The sequence below is a fragment of the Nomascus leucogenys genome, chromosome 5, assembly GCF_006542625.1.
Source record: "Nomascus leucogenys isolate Asia chromosome 5, Asia_NLE_v1, whole genome shotgun sequence".
Classification (NCBI taxonomy): domain Eukaryota; kingdom Metazoa; phylum Chordata; class Mammalia; order Primates; family Hylobatidae; genus Nomascus; species Nomascus leucogenys.
Window position 1 is genome coordinate 103,562,953 of NC_044385.1, and position 26,233 is coordinate 103,589,185.

Sequence of the window (26,233 nt, forward strand, 5' to 3'; positions counted from 1 at the left end):
GCTCCAAAGGCAGGGAACCACAGAAAGGAAGACCAAAGAGGCCATTGGAAACTATTACCCAGAAAATTAACCTTGGGAAGTTGAATGTCTGTGTATCTGTTTCTTCACAACAATGAAACACAGTCCAGCCCAGAGACCAGAAATGTGGCATTTTAATTGAATAACTTCATACTTGCTTGATAATTGCATATTTAACATAAATAATGTCCACTTGTCACATTTATATTTCTTTTAAACAATCAATTAGTATTTAATGAATTAGTGCCTGTACAGTGAAAAATAAGCTAGTTGTTAAAAAAACTTAAATTTTTATTGGTTTTGCTTACATGATAAAAAATCAGTAACTATAGCCACTTTAGGCAACCAAAAAATTCTCCCAGATATATAATTTTTTACATTGTTATATTATAGTTCTATAAGGTTAGCTACAGGATACCCATGTTTTGCTATAAACTGTATTCCTTTGGCCATATGTAAGCTGTCAATACTAAAAGGTGTTTGAACATACATCCATATTAGCAGTGGATAATAAGGGAGAAAATAGGTTAAAATCTTTTATAAATCTTTTGAGCTGTAACATCCACGTTAACAATAATTTTGTCTGTTGCTATATTAAAGTCCTTAATACTAGGAAACATGTTTTGAAGTTGAACAATAGCACCTTTTTCTATCTTGGTTTTGAGTATGTAAAGAAATTATAATTGTTTCTTACTTGTCAGTATGTTAAAATTTTGAATCAAACATTTTTTTAAAAAGCCACTGAATGCAATTTTATTATAAATAACGCAAGTATGCTTTTTGTGTGCAGTTTCAAAATTTGGCAAGATAATTACAGAACATGATACTGACATGGAGAAGGAAAGGGTATCAGGATGTAAAAATTCAGTACATGGTAATAAAAATAATCTAAAATTTAAATAGAAATAAAAATATATTAATAAACTGTGAAAATATTAGTGATTCAAAGTTAATTTAAAATTGAGAATCTAAAATGTCTTCTATGATAACAGGCCTCTGAAAAAGTGATTGGGATGAAATTAAAAAACAAGTTTGTAGGTGATTTATAAATAGAATCCATATGGTGTGTGAATTAATTATTATTGCCCTTTCTTTCTGGCCACATTGTTGGGTTTTGGTTTACTGTACCATCACATTCAATACTGACAGAAAACAACATTAGTAGCTTATTTCCAACATGTGGCCCAGTTTACTAAAAGAAAAACAAAGTAAAAATTTGGGCATATTTTAAGACCGAGTTAAAGCTCTTGGGCCCAATTTATTTCTAAAGTCACTCTGAGAACATTGCACTGTGTTTTGCTGGAACAAAATCAGGACCTTTTGCATTGATGTGACGAGGCAATGACGAACGTTAGGCTAAGAATGGGAATCTGTCCCCATGGGTTTCCTCCAACCCCACCTCATTTCCTCTCTCTTCCGTTTTCTCTTGTACATACTTTCACACACGTCTCATCCCAAGCTATCCTAAGGCACTTTGCTTAGAAGATTTAAAAATTAGGCAGGAACGCACAAAGCTAAGAGGTTCTTACAGTCTCAAAAAGCAGTTTTGCCTGTAGATGAAAGAAAAGCGCCACGTCAAGCACACTTTTCTACTGGCTATTTACAAAAATAATACAAAAATTAGTAATAAGCTTTACAGGTAGCTGTTAAATGTCCTAATCTTTATGATTTTGAAAAATAGTATTTTAACTATAGCATTATACATATGCTAGAAACCATTTTAACCACGGCATGGGTGAGAGAGGGTGCTGCCTGCCCCTTTGTCATGTGGACACTGCACCAGGCAGTTCACAGTCTCTATTATGAGGTCACTGGCATCTCTCCATCGTAAAGCTATGAGCACAGGGCCTGCCCTCATTTAATCATCTACATGCAGTGTTATGTAGGTAAGTATTTACAGATGACAAAACCAAACAGAGTTTAAGCTACGATAGTGAAAAAGAAGATTTTAATAATCCTGAAAAAATTGTAGATAGTATTGTCTTCACAGGGTATGTGAATGACAGATTCAAAGAAGTGTTTTGGGATAGCCTTTCAAACATTCTGTTTCTCTTTGTGAGGTTTGATCTTATCTGAATGTAAAGGATGTAATAATTTTCTTTTTAAAAGTATTATATTTTAGATTCAGCTTGCACATGTACCAGTCTGTTACATGCTGCTTGTTTGTGACATGTTGGTTACATATTGCAGAATGCTGAGGTTTGGGCTTCTAGTGAAAGGAGTGTAATGATTTTCAAAAACAGCATTGCTCTTTCTGTTACTCCCTCCTGATCATTTAAATGTTTCTAGTGTCCAAAAAATGCAACAACTAAACTGCTCTCTCATTTGCATCTAATTACAGTCTGATCAATGGTATGATAATATTAATTGAAAAGTTGTTTTAAATGATTTTAAAATTTTAAACTGAGTAATTTAAGCTTCATTTAAAAGTTCTGTTTTATAGTGACTTATTCTTCCTTTATATCAGAGTCCCATTGATTTAAAAATAAATCTCTTTTTAGAAAGAATAGAAATTCTGAGTGAGCTCATTTTTAAGCCTAAGTGTTGTGTGAATGTCCTGGAAGTTATTAAGAGCTATGTTGAAGTGCTAACCGTAAAAAATTAAGTGCTTTCACGATGAGGCGTTCTTAATTCCCACTGATTTTCTTTCCATGCCGTAAACAGCTCATAAAATGTCATATGTAGCTATGAGTGTTAAAATAATTATACTTAATATTTTAATAGTATACTGTGCAAATACATAGTTTTTTGTTTTGTTTTGGCAAATGTTTCATTTTGTTGTAATGACTTCGGTCCAATAAAAGAAAATGAAATACAGTGAATAGTTCTTCTTTCAAGATGAGCTGTATTTATTACTGGAACGGAAGTTGTCATATCCGTGATCATTAGCTTTGAACTTTAAGCACGACTGCTTTTCCTCCAAGGACTGTTTCTCTTCAAATGACTGGCACCAGCAGCATAAGCATGACTGTACAAAACAAAGTAACTCATTATATGTTAACGTCAGTCACCTTTCCCAACTCTTCCTCCTCTCCAGGGTTCTGACTTTCTTTGTATGATTAGGAGTTCTTGGGCCCTTTCTTTCTGTGCTCTTTGATTTTCCCTCTTAAAAGAATATAATCACAGTAGTAGCATATGATAATTTTTTAACTAAAAAATGCAGAAAAGAAAAAACCTACATAGTTAAAATTTCTCATCAAGAGAATGCCACTTTTAATTGATATTTACTCTTGGTTATTTGATAAATAATCTTAATATTTGATAAACATATAATTCAAGACTTTTCCCCATGAAAACAGAAATATTTGCACATACATGAAATAAATAAATTATACACATGTATATGCGCATGTGCTTGAGAATGTGAGTATAATTATTTTAGTGAGACTGTACTGTATGTATACCCCATAACCTTGTAGATACTTTCACAAACATCTCATCCCAAGTTATTCTAAGCCACTTTGCTGAGGAGATTTAACCTGCTTTCTCTCACTTGACAGTGACATAAATATCTTTTCATGTCAATGAATTTAATACTGCTTTCCTATTTTTTCAGCCATGTATTCTCATATCTCTTTTCAATATTGTTAAACAATAAGGTTATATAGTACAAAAGCATCTCAGTCTTCTTCAATTTTTTTCTTGAACTTTTTTTAAATATAAAATTTTGTTCATTCTGCTTGTCTTCTGTTCATTCTATATGTAAAAGAAAATGGGAAGTCCACTATTTTATGTTCTGTAAAATGAGGGTGTTGATCCTGATGGAAGTTCTCTTCCAACTCTAAAATTTGAGTTATGAATGGGCGAAGAATGTTATAGGCTGCCTTAGCATTTACACGGGAGCTACGTTCTTAGCTTTCCAGTAGTGAAATACCATGAACAAATGGATGATTTTCATATTAGGGGAGGGGATATTTTATTTCATGTTAGATTGTTGAAGGAGTGAATGAATAGAAGGATGATAAAATGCAAGCAGCTGAAGAAGGAATTATATGTATTTCACATTGAACAGCACATCACTGTTATACAAAAAAGGAAGAAAGAGGTAAAACCTAAACTATTCTTTTTTGTTTATCTTGCTATTCTCATAGTCCATGTGAAAAAGGAACTAATTTAGTTATAATAATAATTGCAGCTGCGAAGTTCAGAATCTACCAAAAACAGGGAACAGGATCTTTAATTCATGTTTAGCCCTTATTTTATTATGTGATGCCTATCAGACATCAATGCATGTAATTTTTATTACTTTTTGGTCAACAATTCCATGAGTGTAACTGATTGGCTGAGGCAGTAGGGAGTGGCCGACTAGGATTTATATGCAAAAACAATTATAGTGATTTATAAGCAAAAGTCTTATTTAAAAAAATCATCCATGATGTAATAAAAGGGAAACTATAAAATAACTTACTAAATCTGTCTGGATAGATATATTAGCAGTTTTGAAAGCTTATATTTGAGTCATATTACAAAGAGCTTTTTATTTTGGGATGGTCTCTTACCTTAAAGCAGTTTTTGAATCTTTTGCTCACCAAATACAGAGCAATTGGGTTAATGCAGGAATTCAGTGAGGCCATGTTGATGCCAATATAGTCCAATACCAACAGAAAGCTGCAACAAAATAACCCAAAATGTGTCTGAAAAATATGCTATTCTGAACATGTATTCATTGTAGGCTTCTGTGCTTTTGTAAGGAAAAAAAAATACCAATATACAATGGTTCTAAATTTATCACTCATCTTTGCTAATAATGATGCTCTGCCTGTCTCTGTATCTGTCTCCCTCTAACTCTAGCATTTCTACTGACTTTCCTCCATTTCCCCTTCCCAGGCCCAATTCTTCTCTTTTAAAATAAAATCTCATTTGGAAGTACTGAAGCTGGCTGAAAAGAAATAATTTAGAAAACGCATTGGAGAATCGGACCTGACATTTTCCACCTTGGCGCTCACTCATCATCTTGACAACTCTGACTGTCTGTCCCCAGTGTTCTTCATACCCCCTCTTCCCTGTCCCTCTCAACAGGACCTCAGATAAAAACTGGGAGTCTCCATGACTTCCTAAGGGTTAGAAAAATGGTAGTCTGTCTTTCTGCCTATAAAAAAGATCGATGGAAACACTTCTGAGTGGCATTTGTTTACAAAACCATTTCTAGTTTGCCTTTCTTACCTCAAAAGTTCACATCTATTGGGGTCATTCTGATTATAAAGAGTGAGCTTCAGAATCCTGCTGAGGTGAAGGGGAAGCCAGCAGAGGGCAAAGACAAGGACCAGGCAAAAGACGGTTTTGGCCACTTCCCGTCTCTGAAATAAATCCATAGTTTGACCCTTTAAAGATGGCTCATTTTATTCATAGCATTCTCTCTTCTAAAACGACATTTAATATTGTCTACAAAAAGTCAGTGGCATATGTAAAAACTCAGGACACTGAGCTTTATATGGAATAGTTAATGTGAAGTGCAACAGAAGTGAATAGAGATTCATCTTTAAAAAGTTCTGATTCTCCCTAGATCCTTTTAGATTATATAGAATATCTCCAAATAAATAATATAAAAATATTCTTTATCTATTTAAAACTACCAGAAGCAAGAAAAAGGAAATATGCTCTGGTATATAATAATGTGAGTTTATCATCATCATCATCATCATAATTTTCATATTCATAATTATAAATTCAACTATGAGTTATCAAATATTTGTATTTTCTTACCTGCTTTAGGTGATCATTTAAAGCAATCTGCATGCCACTTTTCTTTCTCAACATTTCACAGGTCATCAGGGTATAAAAAAATGCAGTGATGGCCAATGGCAAGCAGAAATAGAAACTGAACAGCCACCAATCTTTTGCTGTCTTGTAAAACTATGGGGATGAGAGAATTTTTATGATTAATACTCCTCTGTAAGAAAATCTTATATAACAAATGTTAAACTTAAAAAAATTCATCAGGGAATTATTATCTTCTAAATTAGATCCAGTTTATATATACCATACAGAATCTTTCAGGCCACACTTACTGAAGAAATAAATAGTCATGTTAAATAAAACAAATTTTCCCAAAAAGATTTCAGTTCTCTAAGACAATGTGTTATAAGCATGCACAAAAACTTAAGTAGTTAGGCAAAATTTGAAATATTTGGTAATTCAATGCTTTGTCTTCACATAAAAAAACTTATCCTTAGAGTATTCTTTGTGTGAAATATAACACCTAAATATGTAAAGATACCTTAGTGTTTAGATGAAGTTATCACTTTTTAGCAAGTTTGTTTTATGGGAACAACAGATACGAAAAGGTCTAGGTTAACCATTTAGCTCAGTAACATATAAATCTGACCTCACAAAAAGATAAAATCTGCTTTTGACTTATGTCATATCTCTTATTCTTTTTCTTCTCTGTTATCTTTTTCATATTGCTTTAGATATATCTGTGTTGGAGAGGAATTTATGTAACCTAGGCAGCACTTTTTTTTCCTTTTTACTAATAGGAAACAAGGAAATAGCAATTTCATTTTCAGTTTCACATTATGTCCTTGATTCTTTTACTTAGCATGATATATACAGTTCATAAAGTTTTATTTAGTCTCCTTAGATATACAACAGAAAATAATCATTGGGAATAGTTAGGCCAGCCCCCTTTGCATTAATGTCTCTTAACTCGTTCTGTTGGGAAGAGCCTTTTACACTCAGGATCTATCTTCTGGAAACGAGCATCATCATTCTTTTTCTATTCCCTAATCAAATGTTCTTTAATAAATGACCAGGATGAAAAGTTTCTTGCAAGGGCAGCTTTCTCTTTGGCATCAAAGACAGAGAGAGGGGAGTCTTGCCATTCAGACTCCATCCATATCAGAGTGACTTCTATCTGAATATTTGCTGGACCATCCATTCCTCTGACAACTACTGGGCTATCTTGTGCAGATTACGTAGTAGTTGTCAGTCCTTATGGGGCTGTAGGATACAGTAAATTCCTCTTCAAAGAACCAATATGTCAGTGTGTTCAGCTTCCCTGTTCTTTGTTCTCCATTTTAAAGTTTAACTCCCTCATTCTTTACATCTCCTTGCCCGTAGTTTCAGTAAACAACCCCCTCCTAGCCTCTATCACCTGCTCTTTCCTTAGCTATCCTTAGTCAGCTGCTGTGTCCTTAGTCATCCTTAGTCACCTGCTATGTCCTTAGTCATCCGTAGTCACCTGCTTTGTAACTGTCCTTCCCACTGAAACTACTCACCCCACCACTCCAGCTTGTACCAACTGGAATAGCCAACTGGAATTAACTTAGACTGTGTGGTCCAACCCTACCCAATAGGGGAAAGATGCAGCAGTGGGAACTAGCTGCATCAGGGATAACACCCCCTTCCCCTCCCTTGTCTGGTATGCTCTCGCCATTGCTCCATTGTGAGACACACCCTTCTATAGAAGTAAATTGTCTTGCTGAGAAAACTTTTGCCTGAGTGCTATTTTCACTTTGTGGCACCAAGCATTTTACTTCTAACATGGCTTTGGGTAGAAAAGCTATAAATTCACATCAATTCTTTCATGTGGACTTGGTTTATCTGTGCCACTGAGATCAAAGGGATTCTTAGAGAAGTAGTGATCTAGCTTCTTGCAGCTTGAGTCATTGATCACCATTAACTCCACAGTCCTGGGATCTATACTCTTAATTTATGCCAAGGACAGTCATAAATCAACAGTTTCCCAAGGAGTGAGGAACAGGGGAAAAATAGCTAAATATTTATAAGGCAAGAGCAGAAAGGAAAATAAAAAAAGTAAAATTTACCTGCATGAAAGCTGTCTTCTGAACGGGATGAAGCAAGCAGATTCGCAGATAACTTCCTTTGTAGTCCATCGTAATTATATCAAAACCTATGGCTTCAGGGACAGCCAGAACCACAGAGACCACCCAAATCAAAACAATTTCTACTGCTGTCCATTTTGGAACCCCAATTCCTTTAATTCTACTCCAAGAAGCAACAGCTCGATATCTGAAGTTAAAAATAGAATTGTATTTTAAGCTGGCATACCTCAGTTTTATTGAATTGCACAGTTTATTTTCTAAGTAGCATGGAAAACAATAGTATACATTCAGAATATACTTGGATTAAATAGAAGCTTCTACCTGTCAATACTCAGAGCACATAGACTCAGCACAGTGATTCCCACGGAGGCTTTCTGTATGAAAGGTACCAGCTTACACATCTCAGCTCCAAATGGCCAGTCCTCTGCCAGCAGCTGCATTGAGAAGACACAAAGCTCTGTTAAGGAGTTTCATAAGATGCCCTCTGAATTGTATCACTTAGTGAAGAGTAATTAACATGCAGAGTAGGATAAATTCTGGTTCTCATTCTTTTTCTCATGGACTACTTTTTTGAAAAGCACTATTGTTCAGTATATGTATGGGACAGGAAAGTGTGTTGGGATTGATGAAAATGCAGCCAGCTTATAAGAAGTCATCATGCGTATACAGTAGCTTAGAGTTCAGCTCACCTCATCAGAGCAAACTTGGGCCAGTTGGTTAAGTTCCTCCTGAAAATTGAACCTGTATACTGTCATAGAGTCTGAAATGCCCAGGTCATGGCCAAAGCAAATGATAGGTTAATTAAAATTGAATGATTAATAGTCCTTAGCTGAGGAGACCAGACTTCCCTACTGAAGTAGTACTCTATGCAGAACAGCATGTGCATTCAGGCACTTGTTCTTCACTGCAGTCAGTTTACCTAACTGAACAATCATTCAGTTGGAGTAGCTATGCAGTTGCTCGAACACACCAGGCACATTCCTACTTGGGGCTTTCGCTCTAGGTCCTTCCTTATCCTAGAAGGCTCTTTCCCCACAGATTCACCTGGTTAACTTCCTTATCTCCTTCAGGTCTTGCTCAAATTTCATCTTTTCAACATGACTTACCTTGATCACACTATTAGATACCGTAACGGGTCAGACATCCTCATCTCCCTACTCTCTTTTCCTTTTTATCCATACTCTATCAATTCCTGTGGCATATCACACTAACTTATTTGTTTGCTTAGTTTTTGTTCTGTCTGGATCCCTGGAGTGTAAGACAGACTATGAGCTCCACAACTGCCTAGAACAGTGCCTGACACATAGCAGATGTTTAATATTAACAGTGCTTGATTCATAGACTGTAAAATATAACAGCAATTGGCTATATAAGGAGCAAGAAGACATAGTTATTGCTATTTTATATATATATATACACACACACACATAGTATGTAATATATATACAGTGTGTATATATGTACACGTATATATTTATCTTTATCTGACTGCAGACTATGCAACCATCTATTATTAAATGTGGTTATTTTCTTTCTTAGGACAATGTGGTGTGTCCCACACTGGTAAATGAATCACTTTAGGTAAACATCTGGATCAAATGTTCGTGAGGTTTTGAAAATAAAGTATTTCAAATCCATGGGTCTTAAAAATATTTTGAAAAACAACCTTCTGAAAGTGAAAATTATTTTGAGACACAATGGAGTCTTTCCACCCTTTCACTAGTAGTGAAGACTCTACCGAGTTTGTCAAGCTGAGTTGATTGTTCTGTAACTAGAATGACGTCAAAGGCTAAAATGTTTGTCTCATAATGAATTTGACTTGGAGATTCAACATAGGACCAATTTCATTTCTAAGTTTGATATCAAAACTTACACAGACATGTGGGACAAAAGTTGGCAGACTTATCATATATATATGCTTAATGTAGGATCCTGAAGACCTACAGAGCCAGGCAGGTAACACAGAGAAGTGGAGGGTGCCAGGTCTCAGAAAGTCGTTGGTGTCAGGAAGATGATAGGGAGTGGGATGGGGTCTGGGGTAAACTTTGTCTGAAAGGGGTAGCTGCTAATAGACGTCACATACTTTTTGCTAAGGGATCCCAAATACAAAAATCTCTTGACTTTTCAAAAGAACCCAGATTGGAATTTTTATATGAATCTCACCATTTATTCAAGTTCAATTCATATATTTTTTAAAAAAACTCTCAGATAACATTGTATTATCAAAATACATCTGTGAGCCATCGTAGCCTCTATCTTGTGACTTCTGGGTTAATCAAGTTAATCAACCGACTCATGAATTCTGCTTGTTCATTCATTCATTCAATGAATATTTATTGAGCATTCTCTATGTGCCAGACACCATTCTGAGCACTCCTGCTCTCATGGAGTTTACACTCTAGTGAGGGAGGCAGACAAAAAACACATACATACTTAAAATGGTGTTAAACAGAGGCTGTGATCATATTGAGTGAGGGTGGGATTTGAGGTGTTTTCTTGATAAGCTTCTTAGTAAGGTCACCCTGAAGAAACAACATTTGAGGAGAGACTTGACTGAAATAAGACAGTAAGCCTAGCAGAGGCAAGAGCATGTGCAAATGCCCTGAGGTCAAAACAAGCCTGGTGAACTGGAGGTACAGCAATGAGGCTACTAGCTACTAAAGCTGGAGAAGACTGACCCAGCCCAAATGCATGGAAAATGAAGTTGTAGAGGGAAGAATTTGGATGCTTTTTTTGAGAGAATTCATTGCAAGGTTTGGAGAAGGGAAATGGCATGATCTAACATATTTTTCAAGAGATCACTTTTGCTGGCCAGTGTAGAATAGAATGTAGGGCCAAGAAAGGAAGCACTGATGAGAACTAGTGGTGAGCCGGACCCTGTGTGCCCTGAGGCTGTGGAGAGTGGGTTACAGGCTGTATATATTTTAAGGGTAGAGGTAGCTAGCAGGACTTGCTGATGGGTTGGACACATGATGTGGGAAGTCAGGACACTCACAGAGGTTTACCATGTGCATGGTGAAGCCATTTACCGAAATAGGGGAGACTCGATATACCACAGGTCTGAACCAGCTTTGAACTCATGTAGCTTTAAAAGAGCTGCCAATTACCCTTAGAAATAAGAATAAAAATTATCCAACTGGTTTCAAGGATTGTGCTAGACCCAGCCTGGTATAACTTATTCAGACAATATTCTGCTATTGATTACTCCTCCGTTCAAAACATGAAGCCTAATTTCCTTGCCTTTGAATGTGGATTGGACTTAGTGATTTGTTTTCAATGAATACAATGTGACAAAAGTGATGATGTGTGATGCCTGAGACTAGTTCCTAAAGAACTGGCTTCCTCTCTCTTGGATCACTTATTCTGGGGGAGGCCAGCTACCATGTCGTGAGGATACTCAAGCACCTCTGCGAAGAAGCCAAATGGCAAAGAACTGAGGCCTCTTGAAAACATCAAGCACTAATTTGCCAGGTCTGTGAATAAGAAGATCCCCCAGCTTTAGTCAAACCTTTGGATGACTGCATCCCCAGCCAGTATTTTAAATGTACCTTCTTGAGAGACCCTGAGCTAGGGCCACCCAGCTAAGCCACTCCTTAATTGCCAAGCCAAAGACACAATGTGATTTTAAAAATATTTACTGTTTTAAGCCACTAAATTGTAGGGTAATTTGTTACTCTTCATTAGGAAACCAATATGCTTGCATTTGTTTGCTCACTTAAGTGAGTAACAGATCCACATTTGAACCCAGATGGTCTAGAGTCTATGCTTACAACCACCATAATACCTGCCCGACAGTGGTTTGAAGGAGGTGATTGTACAAAAAAATGTTTAGAATTAAATCAAATAGTTTTTTAAACCTATAGCTATGTGTCAAATAATGGTAAAATATCTAGATGCAGAGCAAAATCTTCTGCTCACCTAGTGTGATGGTTAACTTTATGTGTTAACTTGACCAGCCACTGGTTGCTCAATTAAACATTCTTTATTTCTGGGTGTGTCTGTGAGCATGTGTCTGGAAGAAATTAGTATATGAATTTGTGGACTCAGAATAGCAGATTGCCTTACCCTAGGTGGGTGGGCATTATCCAATCTCTTGAGGGCCTGAATAGAACAAAAGGCAGAGGCAGAAGGAATTTGCCCCTTTTTCTTCCTGCCTATCTGGAATGTCTCATTTCATCTCCTCTGGCCCTCAGATTGGTTTCTCAGGCCTTTGAACTTGGACTGAATTACACCACTGGCTTTCCTACATTTGCAGCTTGCAGATGGCCAATTATGGGACTTCTTAGCCTCTATACTCTCATAAACCAATTCCTCATTATCTATTTATCTGTCTGTCTACCTACCTACCTATCTACCTATCCATCCATCTGTCTATCCCACTGGTTCTGTTTCTCTGGAGAACCCTGACTAATCCCCCTAGTTATTTTATTCAAATAATGTCCAAACATTTGGATATTTTAAAATATTTTATTCTGTCTTAAATTATTTCCAAATATGTTAATATTGTTATTCTGTGGGTACCACTATCAGAAGAATCAAGATGAATGAGTGTCCAGACCATTGAAAGGAAAGAAGTCTGGCTGATGAAAATGAGCTCTGCACTGATTCCAGGCCATGTTTTGAGGTTTCCATTGTTTTTGGCTCAGCCTAGAAATTGGATTATTGCTCTTCATACCACTGGAGGCCTGCAGCCCAACCTCTGACCCAAGCTATCACAGAAAACAGGGAAACACAAACTGAAAATTGTAACAATGCTTTTCAAGCTCAACAGGGAGATAGTCAGAAACGTAATCACCACGGAGAGATTACAGTTTTCTAGTCTACACTTTTGAAGGGAAAGAGACTGCAAAAAAAAGAGAGAGAGAGAGAGTGAGAGAGCATTAACCTTTATCAGCTTTCAGCATTTCATGCTTTCAATTTAGAACTGGATGCTATTGCTTCTGGAAGGCCACAGAAGATGTGGGAAGAGCATGCACTGTTGCTTCCATTATTCTGTAGTGAGAAGGATGGCTTTGGCAAGACTCTAAATGCTCTTCCTTTAAAAATCTTAACCTCTGCCTCACTGATCAGAAGGCTTTGTGGAGACCCAGCAAAGCCTGATACTCTGTAACAGAAACCATGCCCACTATTGATGCTCATCTCTGTCATCTTAATGGCCTCTAGCAAGAAAGACTTTAGGCAAGCTAGTGCTTGAAACTTATCTAAAATATAAAGGTATCCCTGGTGGGGAAAAACTATGAAGTTTTGCCAAAAAGAAAAAATTCACTCTCAACCAAGATGCCATCTTTAAAAGTTGGTGAGAGACTGTTCTTATAGATGGGTATGATTCTTAGACATTCATTTCTTCATCATTCTTTGGGAAAAATAACAACATCTAACATCTATAATTTGAAGTCTAAGGATACAGCTTTCCCCACTGAAAAGGAAATGGATTCACTTTATTGCAAGAGGAAGCAACTCTAACTTTAAACCCAGCAATAACACATTCCTTATTCCCTATTTTTAGTTTTTCCTTTGGACTTTACCCCATTAAATTAGATAACTTAAGGGCAAGGTCTGAACAGTGAAGACAATTCAAACATGCAATCAAAAGGCAGTCTCTCTGATCGCAAAAAGGGTGTTTAGAGTTCAATATTGACACTATGTCCCTTCCACATAAATTAAAATTTTAAATCCTGCTTAAAATTAAGTTGAATATGTGTTACCTAACATTGATCAAATATGAGCCAGTTGGCAATAGTCACATAACTGGCACTGGTTTTCATATCATGATGTCTCATCTAACTGAATAGCTGTTGTTAGTGTTAAGTCCTGCTGGCAATGTGGTGTCCATTTGACAAAATGATAGCCTATGTTTGTGCTGACCCATTTTACCCTAAGGCTTATACTGCTTCTCTAGAACATTTCTTTTGGATGATAAACACAAATAAATAAACACTAGATTGAAAAAAAGTGTGACCATACTGGCTAAAAGCTTACTACTCAAGAAAGACTGTGATTTTATAACTTTACATTGGAACAGCTGCTTGAGAAAGAAACAAGGCAAGAGAATCCAAATAAATTATTCTATTACATTATAAAGTCATTTTTATATTATAGTTTAAAAATTTTCTAAAAAGATAAATAGCATGAATAAGAAATAAATATTCGTTATTTATTTGAGGGTTTTGTGAAGTGAATCCTACAAAATCTCTCCAACTGGAGGATTTACATTTTTCATTTCTCTTTTTAATTAAAAATCGCACACTTGAGATAATAAATGAAGAAAAAAAATCCTGTTAACACACACCCCTGTTAATGCCAAAAGGAGTCAAGCCCCATAAAGTCAGGAAATGCCAAAGTTAACTGTCTTGCACAAGCAAATGTTCACTCGCCTCATTAAACATACATAGCATTTTCTTTTTCTATTTTATTAAATTACAAGTATACACTGAGCTTTAACTGTTTATTTGTTTCAGAATATTCTACAACATTTATAATGCCTAGCACAGTGATTGGCACACAGTGGTCACTCATTCAATGCTTGTTAAGTAACAATGAACGGATGAGTGGATGAATGAATTTGGTCATACGGCAGAAATCATCTATGACAAAACATTTGTCGTGAGCTTTTCAGCTCTCATATTCTACATATAATCTTTAGAGAATTGACATGACTGTATATTTACTATTTATATTTTCTAGTACTGATGATCAGGTCTTGGCACATAGAGTCAGAAACTCTAGAACTGAGACTTGAGAGTGGGCTGGACTCTTGTTGGAGTTCCGCTCTTCCATGCAGGCCGGAAAAGGTAACGACAAAAATTCCTCTCCCACCCTCTCTCTCCTACTCAAACTTGTCAAGGCAATGACTGATATAAAACAGAACCTACTGTTTCTCACTATGTAATGGGATTCTATGAAGAGCTTTAGTTGTGGAGAGGATTGTTAAGTTTCGTGGAAGTAGATGCAGTAAACATAGGGGCATTGTAAGAGATGATTGTTTTAGAGGATAGGTGAGTGGTGTAATTAAGAGGACAACCAAGGTTACTTTGCCAGACTGCAGTATATTCCATCCTGTGGTAAGTTGTGAACGTTTCTTTAAACGACTGGCATTATATAAATGTTTTCACAGTAAGAGTCAAAAAAGGAAAATAATGGAATGGCTGCATTTCACAACTTTAGGAAAGGGTGTATTCTGTTTTTGTCTCTGTTTCCTGTAGTAGTTAAGAGTTTTTCTGTGTTCGAACTAGAGTTTTAATGAGATAGGGCACCTTCATTCAAGGACTTCCATGCCAGAACTCTTTCTGTATTGATACACAGAGAAATAGTTCAAAATAAGCTTTGAATTTGGAGTCAATATGCTGATCAAGTGCATGGAAATTTCTTTTCTTGACATACAGTGCACCTGTGCCCTGAAGGACAAATATAAATTACAAGTTCTGCCCTGCATCCATCAAAATGCACTTAATCACTTAAAGATTAGGCTATGTGAGTTAGAAATACGTGGGTCAGAAATAATGTTAGCTTATCCCCCAGGGGTGCCATCTCAATAGATTACAATATGTACAGTGCCCCCTAGAGTTGTGCAAGGCAGCAGTTCTGTCCATGGGAATCTATTTCACACACATGCACAAAACAGAGGCCTTTTCACAGCTCTGGAAAGATTCCTATAACTTGCTGAAATAGAACAATGGCTTATGAAAATGAATTAAAGTTCTTGAAACAAAATCTCTAAGAGAAAGAAAGAGATAGAAAACAATTTTTAAAAATATTTCTTAAGAGAAATTGAAGTTTACCTCAAATATATTTTCCTACCAGAAATTTGTTTCTAAGTCTGTAACAGGCCGGGAAAGAAATTGATTGTACTCTTTTATTATCTAATTTAAAAATATATCCATAGTTTGAGCTTTAAAACTTTCACCGACATATTACATATTTTCAAAAGATCCAACAAAAAGAAATAAGAAACCCCATTCACAAACCTGGCCTATTATTAGTTCACTTATCTGAGCTGGATCTTCTAAGATCACTGGTGACATCTGAAGACATTGAAGAATGAGAACCTGAGGGCCTCCTGGCTCAGAACGAGACTTGCAAACTACATGAATTCAACAAACCTTATTAAGTAACTTCGTGCAATACCTAAGCCTAATTCTATCTGTGGAATATCTTATGGGAGACTAATAAGCTGTGATCAGAAAATGTCTGATTACTATGGAATCTGAAAGCCCATTAAAATAGTCTGAAAACACTGAGTGAGTGGGAAGAAGACAGCGTACAGTGTAAACATTCTGAGGATAATTTTCCTCCTTTCTGGAAACTACAATGAAACTGAAGAAGAGAGAAGTAGGAAAAAGACAGAGATCAGCAGGCATGACTGTAGTTTTGAGCCTCAAAAGGGGAGACTTGCTTGAGAAATGCTTCCATCAATTTTGCTAATAAATTTCTGATTCAAGAATGATCCTCTTCTATCTTCTCCCTTCACCCCTTCTCCTCTCTCTCTCCCTCTCTCCCATCCACCACCACATTTTGGCCATTTTCTTGTTCCTTTACATTTTCACCAGAGGCCCTGTAGGGAAGGATAAATAACTGTCTAAAATAAAAGCATTGGAAATAATAAAAAGTCTAAAATTAGAGAAGTTGTTGGCTAAGGTATACCCACACACCACATTCAGCTATCTCCCAAACATAACCAACCTCTTTTTAACTGTGCAAAGTCCTGAAAGAGAATGTTTCACATCATAAATTACATCTTGAATCTTATTTCAGCTCAGGCTTTATCTGTCAACACCCTTTAAAGAACTTAATCATTTATTAGCATTTGGCATGTTTCTCTAAAAATAATCAACTATAGCATATTAGCTACACAGAGATACCCTTATATGGTTTTCTTTGTGAATTGAAGAACATGGCTCCCTGGCCTGGAGACAACAGGGTCTTGGCTACGTTACCCTTTTGTACAACTATGGAAATATCTTCAATCTTGAAAGACTCATTTTAAATGAGCAAATTGAGAAATGTAAAGCTTTTGATAGATAAGCCTTACCATATTGAAAGAAAACCTTACCTTGACATTCGTAGAGGCTTGGATTTATGGAGTGACCAAGTGGCAGATCAAAGGCAAACACAAGAAATACCATCGAGTTGAACCTAGGGAACCTTTCATTGCCCAGGGCCAAGTGCCTACTGACCATTTTGTCACAGAAATCTATGACCAACATGTGAAACAGTGAATTGGGAATATGAAGTCTTGAGTTTCTGTTTTATTTGAATTCTGCTATCCACCTGTTATCTGACTATGACCAATACATTAATACAGAAGGAATCAAGCTTTCTTTTTCTTTTTCATTTGGACATTGGTAAAAATATGAGTGGAAGAAGCCCACTGCTCTTATGTCTTATGTATAACATCATTTGTCTGCAAGCATTTGTGTAGTATTGACAGTCGCAGCCACTATGCTAGATGGGTGTCGGGGTATTTGTTTTATTTGTTAACTGATTCCAGGTCATTTAAGCTAAAAGCCTGGCTTTTTATTAACACATTTTAAAAGTTAATACTTTAAATGTGCTTAGTTGGTGCTCCTTAAAAATTATTTTGCTTTACATAAGTAATACAGGTTCCACTTTTGGTTCAGAATGCTTATGCTGGTAAAATATCTTTAAATATTACTAAAATATTTCAGTTACTTGACTGGAAATGAGAACATTGTTATTAAATTAGGATAAGTTAGACTCCTCTCCCAGTGATACCCTTACTTCTTGTGTTGCTATATATGCATATGCTTCAGTTTACTGATTGGAATATATGAATATACTTCAGTTTACTGATTCAAAAATTATAATTTCAAAAGTTGGTGGTGTTCCATCAACTTTTACTTTTAACTACAAAACTAGTTAATTATACATAAACTTGTTAAGTACCAGAAGTAGTCTAAGATAGGATAGTGCAAAAGGTAAATTCGTTCAGAAAGATAATCCTGATTGTGTCACAAGCAGAAAATATCTGATTACCTGCCAAGGTCACTTCACTCGAAACTCATTTGTGGGTTCAGTGAAGCAATTCCGCATTTTGACATACCAGCATTTTAATGTTATATGTACCCACCCTTAACTAGTTAAATGTTAAAGATCAGCAGTTTTGCCTTTCAGAACTATGAATGCAGCCTCTTTGCCTCTAATAGTAGCCTACAGTTCTTAACTGTAAAACCATCTAAAGCACTCCAGTGGGTCACCAGCCTAATTTTTAGCTCTCTATCACCACTGGACACCTGATTACCTTTGGATCCTTACCAAACTAGTTAATGTGGATATTGGTATTTGTCTTATCAGTTTGCAAGCAGATTTATTTTTAAATGCAATTTCTTTACACATAAAGGAAGCTATATTTGAGAGCTAACTTCATTAACACAGTTATCCATGTAAATATAACACAAAGAGAGTTAATAAAACTCAGAAGTAATTTAAGAACTCATTATTTGCTCAAGAATTTTTAACTTCTCCCAACCTACAACCAAGTTTTGTTAAATATCATTGCCAAATCAAACCAAGCCAAATCAACTAACCAACCAAACAATAACATAAACACATTAATAGCATCCACAAGTACACCTGGCTGTCTTGCTTTTTATCCAGCTTTGATATCTATGCTTCTACAACTTAGTAGTGGAACACCAGGCTCTCATATGAACAAATATCTAGATTACCCCATTTATTTTAGGATATATAGGAAGGGCACAACAAGTAGCTTGTGAATAAGGAGAAATTCATCCTAACATCAGGTAGTCAAGCACTGGCTTTTGGTTCTGGTGTATATGTAGACTATGTAAATATTAAGGTTGGTGGCCCATATACATATTACAGATAAACATTAATATGTACTTATATCCATATTGAGATATTATATAAAGTAGCGATGAAAACCAAGAGTACAAGAATAACTTTCTAGCACAATATGGCAATATCTTTCAAAATTACAATGCACACACATTTTGATTTAATAATTTCAGTTATAAAAATTTACCCTTTAGATGTAGTCACACATGTGTGCAAAGCCATATGTACAAGCATGTTGTTTGTAGTCATGTTTGTCACGACAAAAGCTGGAAAACAAAAAATACTCAAAATGCACATACACACATTTTAATAACATTTATCATTTCTTGCTATGTGCCATGCCCTGTGCCAAATGTTAGTCATCTTTTTACTTATATATTCTTATAAAACTTAACATTTTAATGTGTGTACATGTACACATGCATATATATTTAAATAAATATCTCCTTTGGATGCCTGAAGTTTTCATTGTTCTTCTGGTTGGTGTTGTGTAATGTAGCCATAGCCCTAGTGTGTGCCTATGAGAAGTGTAAGCAAGGCTTATTATTTTCTGCATGTTTACATGAGTTTGAAGTGCTTCAGCAGCCTCAATTTGCTAAGTGTCCTCAGACACTTCCCTAGCCTTCAACACAGGATTTCACCCACAACACAGGAGACCTGTGAGAGTGGTATGATTCTACCTAAAAGTTTCCAGGGACCCAGCTCCTTGAGGAAGTCCAGGCAGATCAGACATGTTTCCCAACGCTTTTCTGCTTCCCACTGCAGCAACTCCAGATAAAGTCCCACCAATTCCACAGCCTGAAGACTGTAGCTTCCAATAAGAGGTATGACATTTTGTGATTTGTCAACTTTACTGAACTCTATATTTATTAACCTCTAGATTAATGGAATAGATTCACATTGACATTTCTGGGCCTCTGGGCCCTTAGTGTACCAACAGGAGAGTAGGAGAATTTCACAAACCCCCAGAAATTGTGTATATTGAATTCTCAAAGAGAATTATAAAACTCCACCAAAGAAATTAGAAATCACTGGTTTAGCTTTAAGCCTCTTATATTAGGATATATTAAATATAGCCTTCATAACTCATTTAAATTGCTTTTTTCAGAATGATCATACCTGACTACTCTGAAATTCTAAATGCATTAAAAAAAACTATGTTGCCACAAGTATTTAGGAGAATAAATGGCTTTTAACTAGTCCTGGATTTGATATTTTGGTAAATTAAGCCATTGGAATAACTTCCACTGATATTACACACTACAGACCAGCTGAAGGGGGTTTCAAGAGACAGAAATCCTGACTCAAATTAATTTCTGAAAATGTTTACCAAGTATTCTACTGTGGGATAGCATATTATTTGCCATAATTCCACCAAATGCTCCCAAATGAGATCCTAAAACAATACTCAAGGTTGAAGACGACCATGCAGTGCCTGAGCATGCTTCGTGCAGTGGGATGGGGCGGACCACAGGGTCTTGGGCTGGATGATCTGGGTTCAAGCCCCAGTTTCATTACTTTGTAGTGGTATGACATTAGGCAAGTTACTTCTTCACCTCTCTGACAAGTAGTTTGCCTAGATCTAAAGCAGGAATGATAACGATACCTCCTCTACAGGGTTGTTGTAGTGATTTAATGAAATAAACCAAGTGCCTAGTGCATCATTAACTGGTAGCCATTATTATGATATTGTGTCTCAAGCTAAACCTAAGGCCACAAGGTAGGATTCAATAATGATGACCTTAGTGATGGGACGTAATGTGATGAATGTGTTTGTGACCAATATAGATTAATGGATGGACAGATTTGTAATGACTCATTGGCTTATTTCAGAAGTAAAAACACAGTCATGTTAAGACTGGATGGCTTCAGGGAAAAGGATGTAATTTCCTAGGGAAACAATAAGGGAGTTTGAAATGAAAGGGAAACTGTGTGACCTCTTGGGGAGTCAGAAATTCTCTAGTTTATCGCGAATGCTCATTTAACCAGACAGAGGAAATAAGATGGTTCTGGAAGAACTGATTTATATCTGTCCAGGAGGCAACACACCAGAATTAAAAAAATGTTCTCAATCCCACCTTCTATGCAGCACTTAAGCTACTGTCTGGTTTAGAAAGGTTTCTAACTGGGCTAGACATGTTGGGTTTCCTGACCCCCTGAACAGAACTTTCATAAAATCCTGTGCCAACCTAGCAAAACTAGATTGTAATCTCCCTTTGGGAAGAGATCTTGTTAGATTTATTTTAAATTTATCACAACATCTTGTACTGAAAAGTTCTCAATTCGGTTTTGATGAATTGAATTGAAATTCCTTTGCCAAATTAGAATGGGAAGACTTAGTTTGTGGGACGTCTTAAGAAGTAAAAGGGTCACTTCTGGCCCTCATGGAGTTGTGACTGCATTTAGAGATTCGGTTTCACTTCTGGCCCTCATGGAGTTGTGACTGCATTTAGAGATTCAATTTCAGCTCTTACCAAGTAAATCCTCACGGTTCATCAGAATCAATTGCCACACAGGATTTTAGGATTTCTTCAATCAATTCTCCCATTTCCGGGGGTTATTCCCTTTAGAGAAAACTATATCCTAATCCACTGTCACCGCTAAACCTCAGAAATGTTTGGAATTCCCCTTAAAATATAGCTATTGGGTTAGGATTTTTAGAGATTTATGAAGGGAAATTTACAGGCATGCCTTATGGTAACTACTCCTGCCAACAGGTCAAAGCATTCCCTACAACATTTCCCAACTTTACATTCCATTTTTTTCCCCTTGTATTGAAGTACTGAAGTCAGGGCTAGCTATAGGCAAATCCGCAAAGCACAATTCCATTTCCTTACACTGTGATTGTGTTTTTATGTGCAACTTTCTATTGCTGCTGCTGCTGCTTGCTGGGAAAGTTTTAAATATTTTCATATGTCTTTGACATTTTCCAACTGTTTTATTTAAACTGCTTTTTTTTTTTTTTTTTAACACCATAAAGCCTCAGTAAGTGGGCACTAGCAGCCTTATTGTGGAATTGAGGAAACTGAGGCCCAGAGGTGCTGGGATGTGTCTGGAGTTCCAAAGCAACCTGGAGCAACCTGGCTCTTTGTGTGTTTTTACTGACGCCCATGGTAATCACACAATAATGTTAACTACTGAAACCCTTACAGATTTTGAGTGCTCCTTGGTCTTGTCCATGAAATAATTGATGGGGTGCCATCATATAGCTTGCACTTTGGAACCTGACAGATTTGAGTCTGATCCCCAGCTCCACCTCTAATTCATTTACTTTGAGCATCCTACCAGTCATCTGTAAACTAATTGTAATATCTACTTGTGGGCTGCTGGAAGGAATAACAGAAGTAACACACCTCACCCAGTCCTTGGCCCACTGTAGATATTTAATACAAAGTAGCTACAGTCCATCACAGCAGGTGAACTGTGTTTTTCCTACTCACCAGTCTGGATCTCTTTCTTCCAGGCCATTTATTTCCTAAAAACCTACTTTGTACCTGCTACTTTCAAAGTCTTCCAAGACAGTGCTTCCCAAAGTTAGTGGGCATATCAATCACCTGAAGATCTTAAGATGCAGATTCTAACTTAGTAAGTCTGGGGTAGCCTTGCCTTGCATTCCTAACAAACTCTCAGGTAATATTGATGCTGACTGTCCATGGACCACACACTTTGGACTAGAGGATGTACCCCATTAGGTGCACTTAGGGACTAGATCCTTCAGGACTAGTGGTTCTCAAACTTTATAGTTCATCATAATCACATAAAGGGCTTGTTAAGATACAAATTACTGTGCTCCACTCCAGAGTTTCTGATTTAGTAGGTCTGGGGTGAGGCCAGAAAAATCTTCATGTGCACCAAGTTCCCAAAGTGATACTAACGTTGCTAGACTGGGGGCTACACTTGTCCTAAGCTTAGCAGAGGTCTACTGAAGATCTGAATGGAATTTTATTCCAATGGTTACTGACTTTTATGAGTGGACAGAACCAAATGGAATTTGGTTCCAAAGATTACTGACTTTTAGGAGGGGCAGAACCTTAAGAGGGAGCTAAAGGGAAGCTCCCTCTACAAGCTTTCTCATCTCCCCGTCTCCAACCAGGCCCCCTTCCTCAAGCCCACCATGATTTCAGCACGCGCCTTTTACCTTGTAGACATTGATAGGGATGTCAATGACGATGTGCAGCAGGTCTCCCAGAGCCAAGCTGGCGATCAAGATATTGGGACCGTTTCGCATGCACTTGTTCTTGTAGATAATTCTCAGAAGTGTGGAGTTCCCGATGATCCCCAGCACGAACACAAGGCAGGACACAACCGTGTTGATGTATTTGAAAGTCTCCTTGATCTCGATGGATCCTTGGCACGGAGGAGGGGAGATGGTGCGTGGCGGAGATCCTGCCGTCCTGTCTCCTTTAGGCACCTCCGCAGGTGCCAACGACCGCGCCAGACTGGCGTTGGAACCCTTGGGCCATAAGGTCTTAGTGGGTGGCGTCATTATCTCTGCGGTTTGCAAAAGCGGAGTGGCCCTGGCAGGCGGGAAGCCTCTCTCCTCTCCCCAGATCCGCGACAGGCCGCAGGCAAGAACCAGCGCAACCAGGGCGCGTCCGCACAGACTTGGCGGCGGCTGCATGCTGCTGCCTGCTCCAGAGGGCGTCCGGTGGCCGCTCCGCAGTTTCAGAGCCTAGAGACAAGCAGGGGAAGGAAGACAGGACACTTGGGTCAGCTGCCCGAGCCACGTCTCTGCAAACGCTAGTACTGCCCGCAGCCTCTTCGCCAGTATCCACGCTCAAAAGTAACTCAAGTTTGCGCGCCAGTGGGGAACTTGGCGCTCGTGACTCGCCAGCGCGGGTCAAAACTCCTTCCTGATGCCCTCTCCGCTGTTTTTCTTCCCCCGCGTGGCCAGGAGGGGGTAAATAATATGCAGTGGGGCGGGGCGTTCTGGAAGGGGTGTGCCAGGGAGGGAACGATGGGGGTCCCAGGCAAAGCTCCGAACTCTTTCATGTAACGGGAGGAATACAGACACGTCTTAGTTAAGCGTGCGTGGGAACCGCGGAATTGAGGCACCTAGAGGCCAAGGGCTTGTGTCAAGCTCTGCATTTTGCCCCGCAGGGGAACCTCTATACCCCGCGATTGAACTCGAAAGACTCCTCCCGGCGGATGAAAGGCGCTACTCCCTGGCTGGCTGAGCTACAGCTCCCCCAGCGCGCCCAGGAGTGCGCCGGAGATTCGGAAACCCGCAGAGACTTCTCAAGTCAGCAGGAACTTGGAAACCGCTGTTCCCTCCAAATGGCTTCAAACACTCGCGCTCCTTCCTTTACCCAACCTAATTTTAATTTGTCCTCTCTATAGGCTTTATTTTTATTTTTTTTAAATCCCAAACTAGTAAGCCAAACCGAAGCCCCAGGATAAGGTTCAATCAATGATTTTAATTCAACACCAAGCCCGAATGTTTACCTCTCGGATCTGACAAACCAGATGCAGAGCGACGAATGGAGACCACCTTCCCGGGACGCGGAACCCAGCTGGGTTCCAGCCTGCTCTGGGAGAGGAGCACGCCTCCCTTGAGCTGCAGGCGGGTCTGGCTCTGACGAAACGCTGCGAGAATGCCAGACAGTGTAGCCTACACCGTTTGCTCGGGGTCTCTGCTGCCATCAGACAAGTACTTTTATTCATTCATCCCTTCCCCATCAATCACCGCCAGACTCCTCCCGCGCCTTCCGACCCCGCTGCAACCTTTCCCCTTGGGCGATGCCTGGACAGCATCAGTAGATCAGTAGTAGTTGCCCGAGGGAGGGGGCAGTCCTCGTCCAGGGACAGGTCCCAAAAGGCTATTTATTTGTTAGAGTTCTACGCTCTTCAAATGAACCCAAATCAAGGGCAAGTTATCACGCACCATGTGACACGCGGCAGCTCCAGACTAGAACAAGGCTCTGCACTGAACGTGATCATTGAACTTTTAATGCCAAGTGTGACTTTTCTTTCAGGTAAATGTTCCGCCGCTGTGATATTTAAGGTTGGTTTGTGGGCGCTGCTCTTTGCTCTGCTTCATTTTGCCCTGAAGTTTCATTTCAAGTCCACATTAACCCCAACACGGAACAGCTCGATCTCTTCTTCCCAGGCCCTCTCACTGCCCCGAGAGAGGATTACAAGCACTCCTCATTTTCCCTAGTACAGCTCTTCTCTTCTCTTCCTGCCACAGTATCAGTGTTAGGCAATCTCAGGGATTTTTACACTGTACCTATGACAGACTTGATGCTTACCGGAGACATGAAAATAATCAGAAAGCTGGCATGCAAATTCAACATGATATTTATTTACCAGGCAGAGCAATACAATAAGGTCTTTCTATCCATTCTTGAGCTCCATGTTTACTGCAGAGAAGAAAATAACAGCGACTGGTAGTTTTGCCCAGAGATTGTATAAAAGAGGTCAGGAAGTCAGGCTTGGAGATGCACTGGAGAGTACTGTGCCGTCCTCCAATCAGCAAAATCCCTACTGAATCTGTGAAACTTCAAACCCAGAAGCATCCATTCCATGTAGCAGTTTCGCCCAGAGACAGGAGGCTCAGTTTTTGCTTCATGTTAGTTAATGGCATAGATGGAACAAGAACCTTGGATTTTTGGCTCTTAGGCAATGCTTTCTGGGACAGTGGAAGTAGAAAATCAATTTCTATTTAAAAAGGTGAACTTTAAGTGTGAAATATGGTTAGGAACGTGGTTACGGAGTAAGGCTAAAGGAATGAGAAATATGTTCTAGGGCTGTGAGTGCTAATTCCAAATCTGGCTATTTTGTATTGCAGTCCTTATCCTCCCTGTCTCGTAAGAACGAGGTCAACATTCAATTGCTGAGCCAAGTAACAATATACAATGTTGTCTGAATAAGGAATTATATGGAAGCTTTGGAATATGAATATTTTGCTTAGTTGACTCCACCCAGTGTTGGATCTGCCCTTCCTATACAAGCTTTCTTGGGTTCATGCCTACGGCTCCTGTGGGGTGACTTTTCTTCCTCCCCACTGGCCTTCTCATCATCTCCATCTCCATTCATATTTCCTATACTGAGTCCTGGAAGTCTGTTCTAATCCTCACTGAGGTCTATCTCTTTACTTTTCTTGTAGCACTTTTGGACTGTTAACCACAACTTAGCAAGCACTTGATTACATAAGAGACATCTATGGGTCACTATTGATTTCATGTGACTTAATTTCTTTTACGGGACAGGGACTTGAATGAGTTATATGTTTTTCTGCACCATCCCACTACCTGCCACAAAATGAGCGTAAGAAATATTTTTTATAAATTGATAATTATATTTTAAAGTATTTAATTATACTTTATTAACTGGTCATTGAGCTCAAGAATAAGGCCAAACAATTTTAAGGTAAATGCACACATTCCTCATTTGGAATTTAAAACACATTATCAGCTACTCCTTACAGGGTCTACCACCTGCATTAGGCACCTTTTCACAGTACCTCATTGATTCCCTGATGTCTGTCTTCCAGCTCGGTATTATTTTCTATGATGTTATAGGTAGTGCAACTGAGTCTCAGTAATTCACTTAAGGTCATGTGGCTAGTTAGTTGTGGGACCAGGATTTGGAGCTAGGATTTGAATGCATGTCTA

At 38.2% G+C, this 26,233-nt stretch overlaps 1 protein-coding gene and 1 long non-coding RNA gene across 2 annotated transcripts in view; one reads left to right on the forward strand and one right to left on the reverse strand.

Moving 5' to 3' along the window:
- Window positions 1-134: 134 nt before the first annotated feature.
- EDNRB (endothelin receptor type B) lies at window positions 135-24,442 on the reverse strand. The gene is made up of 8 exons (XM_003257361.3): window positions 24,063-24,442; window positions 22,756-23,289; window positions 8,124-8,236; window positions 7,785-7,989; window positions 5,722-5,871; window positions 5,182-5,315; window positions 4,518-4,626; window positions 135-2,986 (listed from the first exon to the last, which is right to left on the reverse strand). The coding sequence occupies exons 1-8, from the start codon at window positions 24,279-24,281 to the stop codon at window positions 2,852-2,854; spliced, it is 1,599 nt and encodes a 532-aa protein (XP_003257409.1). The 5' UTR covers window positions 24,282-24,442; the 3' UTR covers window positions 135-2,851.
- LOC115835200 overlaps window positions 24,356-26,233 on the forward strand; it is a 683,509-nt gene continuing 681,631 nt past the window's right edge. The window contains exon 1 of the long non-coding RNA XR_004030193.1: window positions 24,356-24,592. This is a non-coding gene — a long non-coding RNA (uncharacterized LOC115835200). The remainder of the gene's footprint in view (window positions 24,593-26,233) is intronic.

What these genes read in the sequence shown, in the direction of transcription:
- EDNRB (XM_003257361.3), bottom strand. Translation starts at nt 24,281, where the DNA reads ATGAATAAAAGTACTTGTCTGATGGCAGCAGAGACCCCGAGCAAACGG. An exon ending in TGTGCTCTGAGTATTGACAG is followed by an intron (nt 7,990 to 8,123) that starts GTAGAAGCTTCT and finishes TTTTAACTTCAG; the next exon opens with ATATCGAGCTGTTGCTTCTT. An exon ending in AATAGATGTGAACTTTTGAG is followed by an intron (nt 4,627 to 5,181) that starts GTAAGAAAGGCA and finishes ATTTTGTTGCAG; the next exon opens with CTTTCTGTTGGTATTGGACT.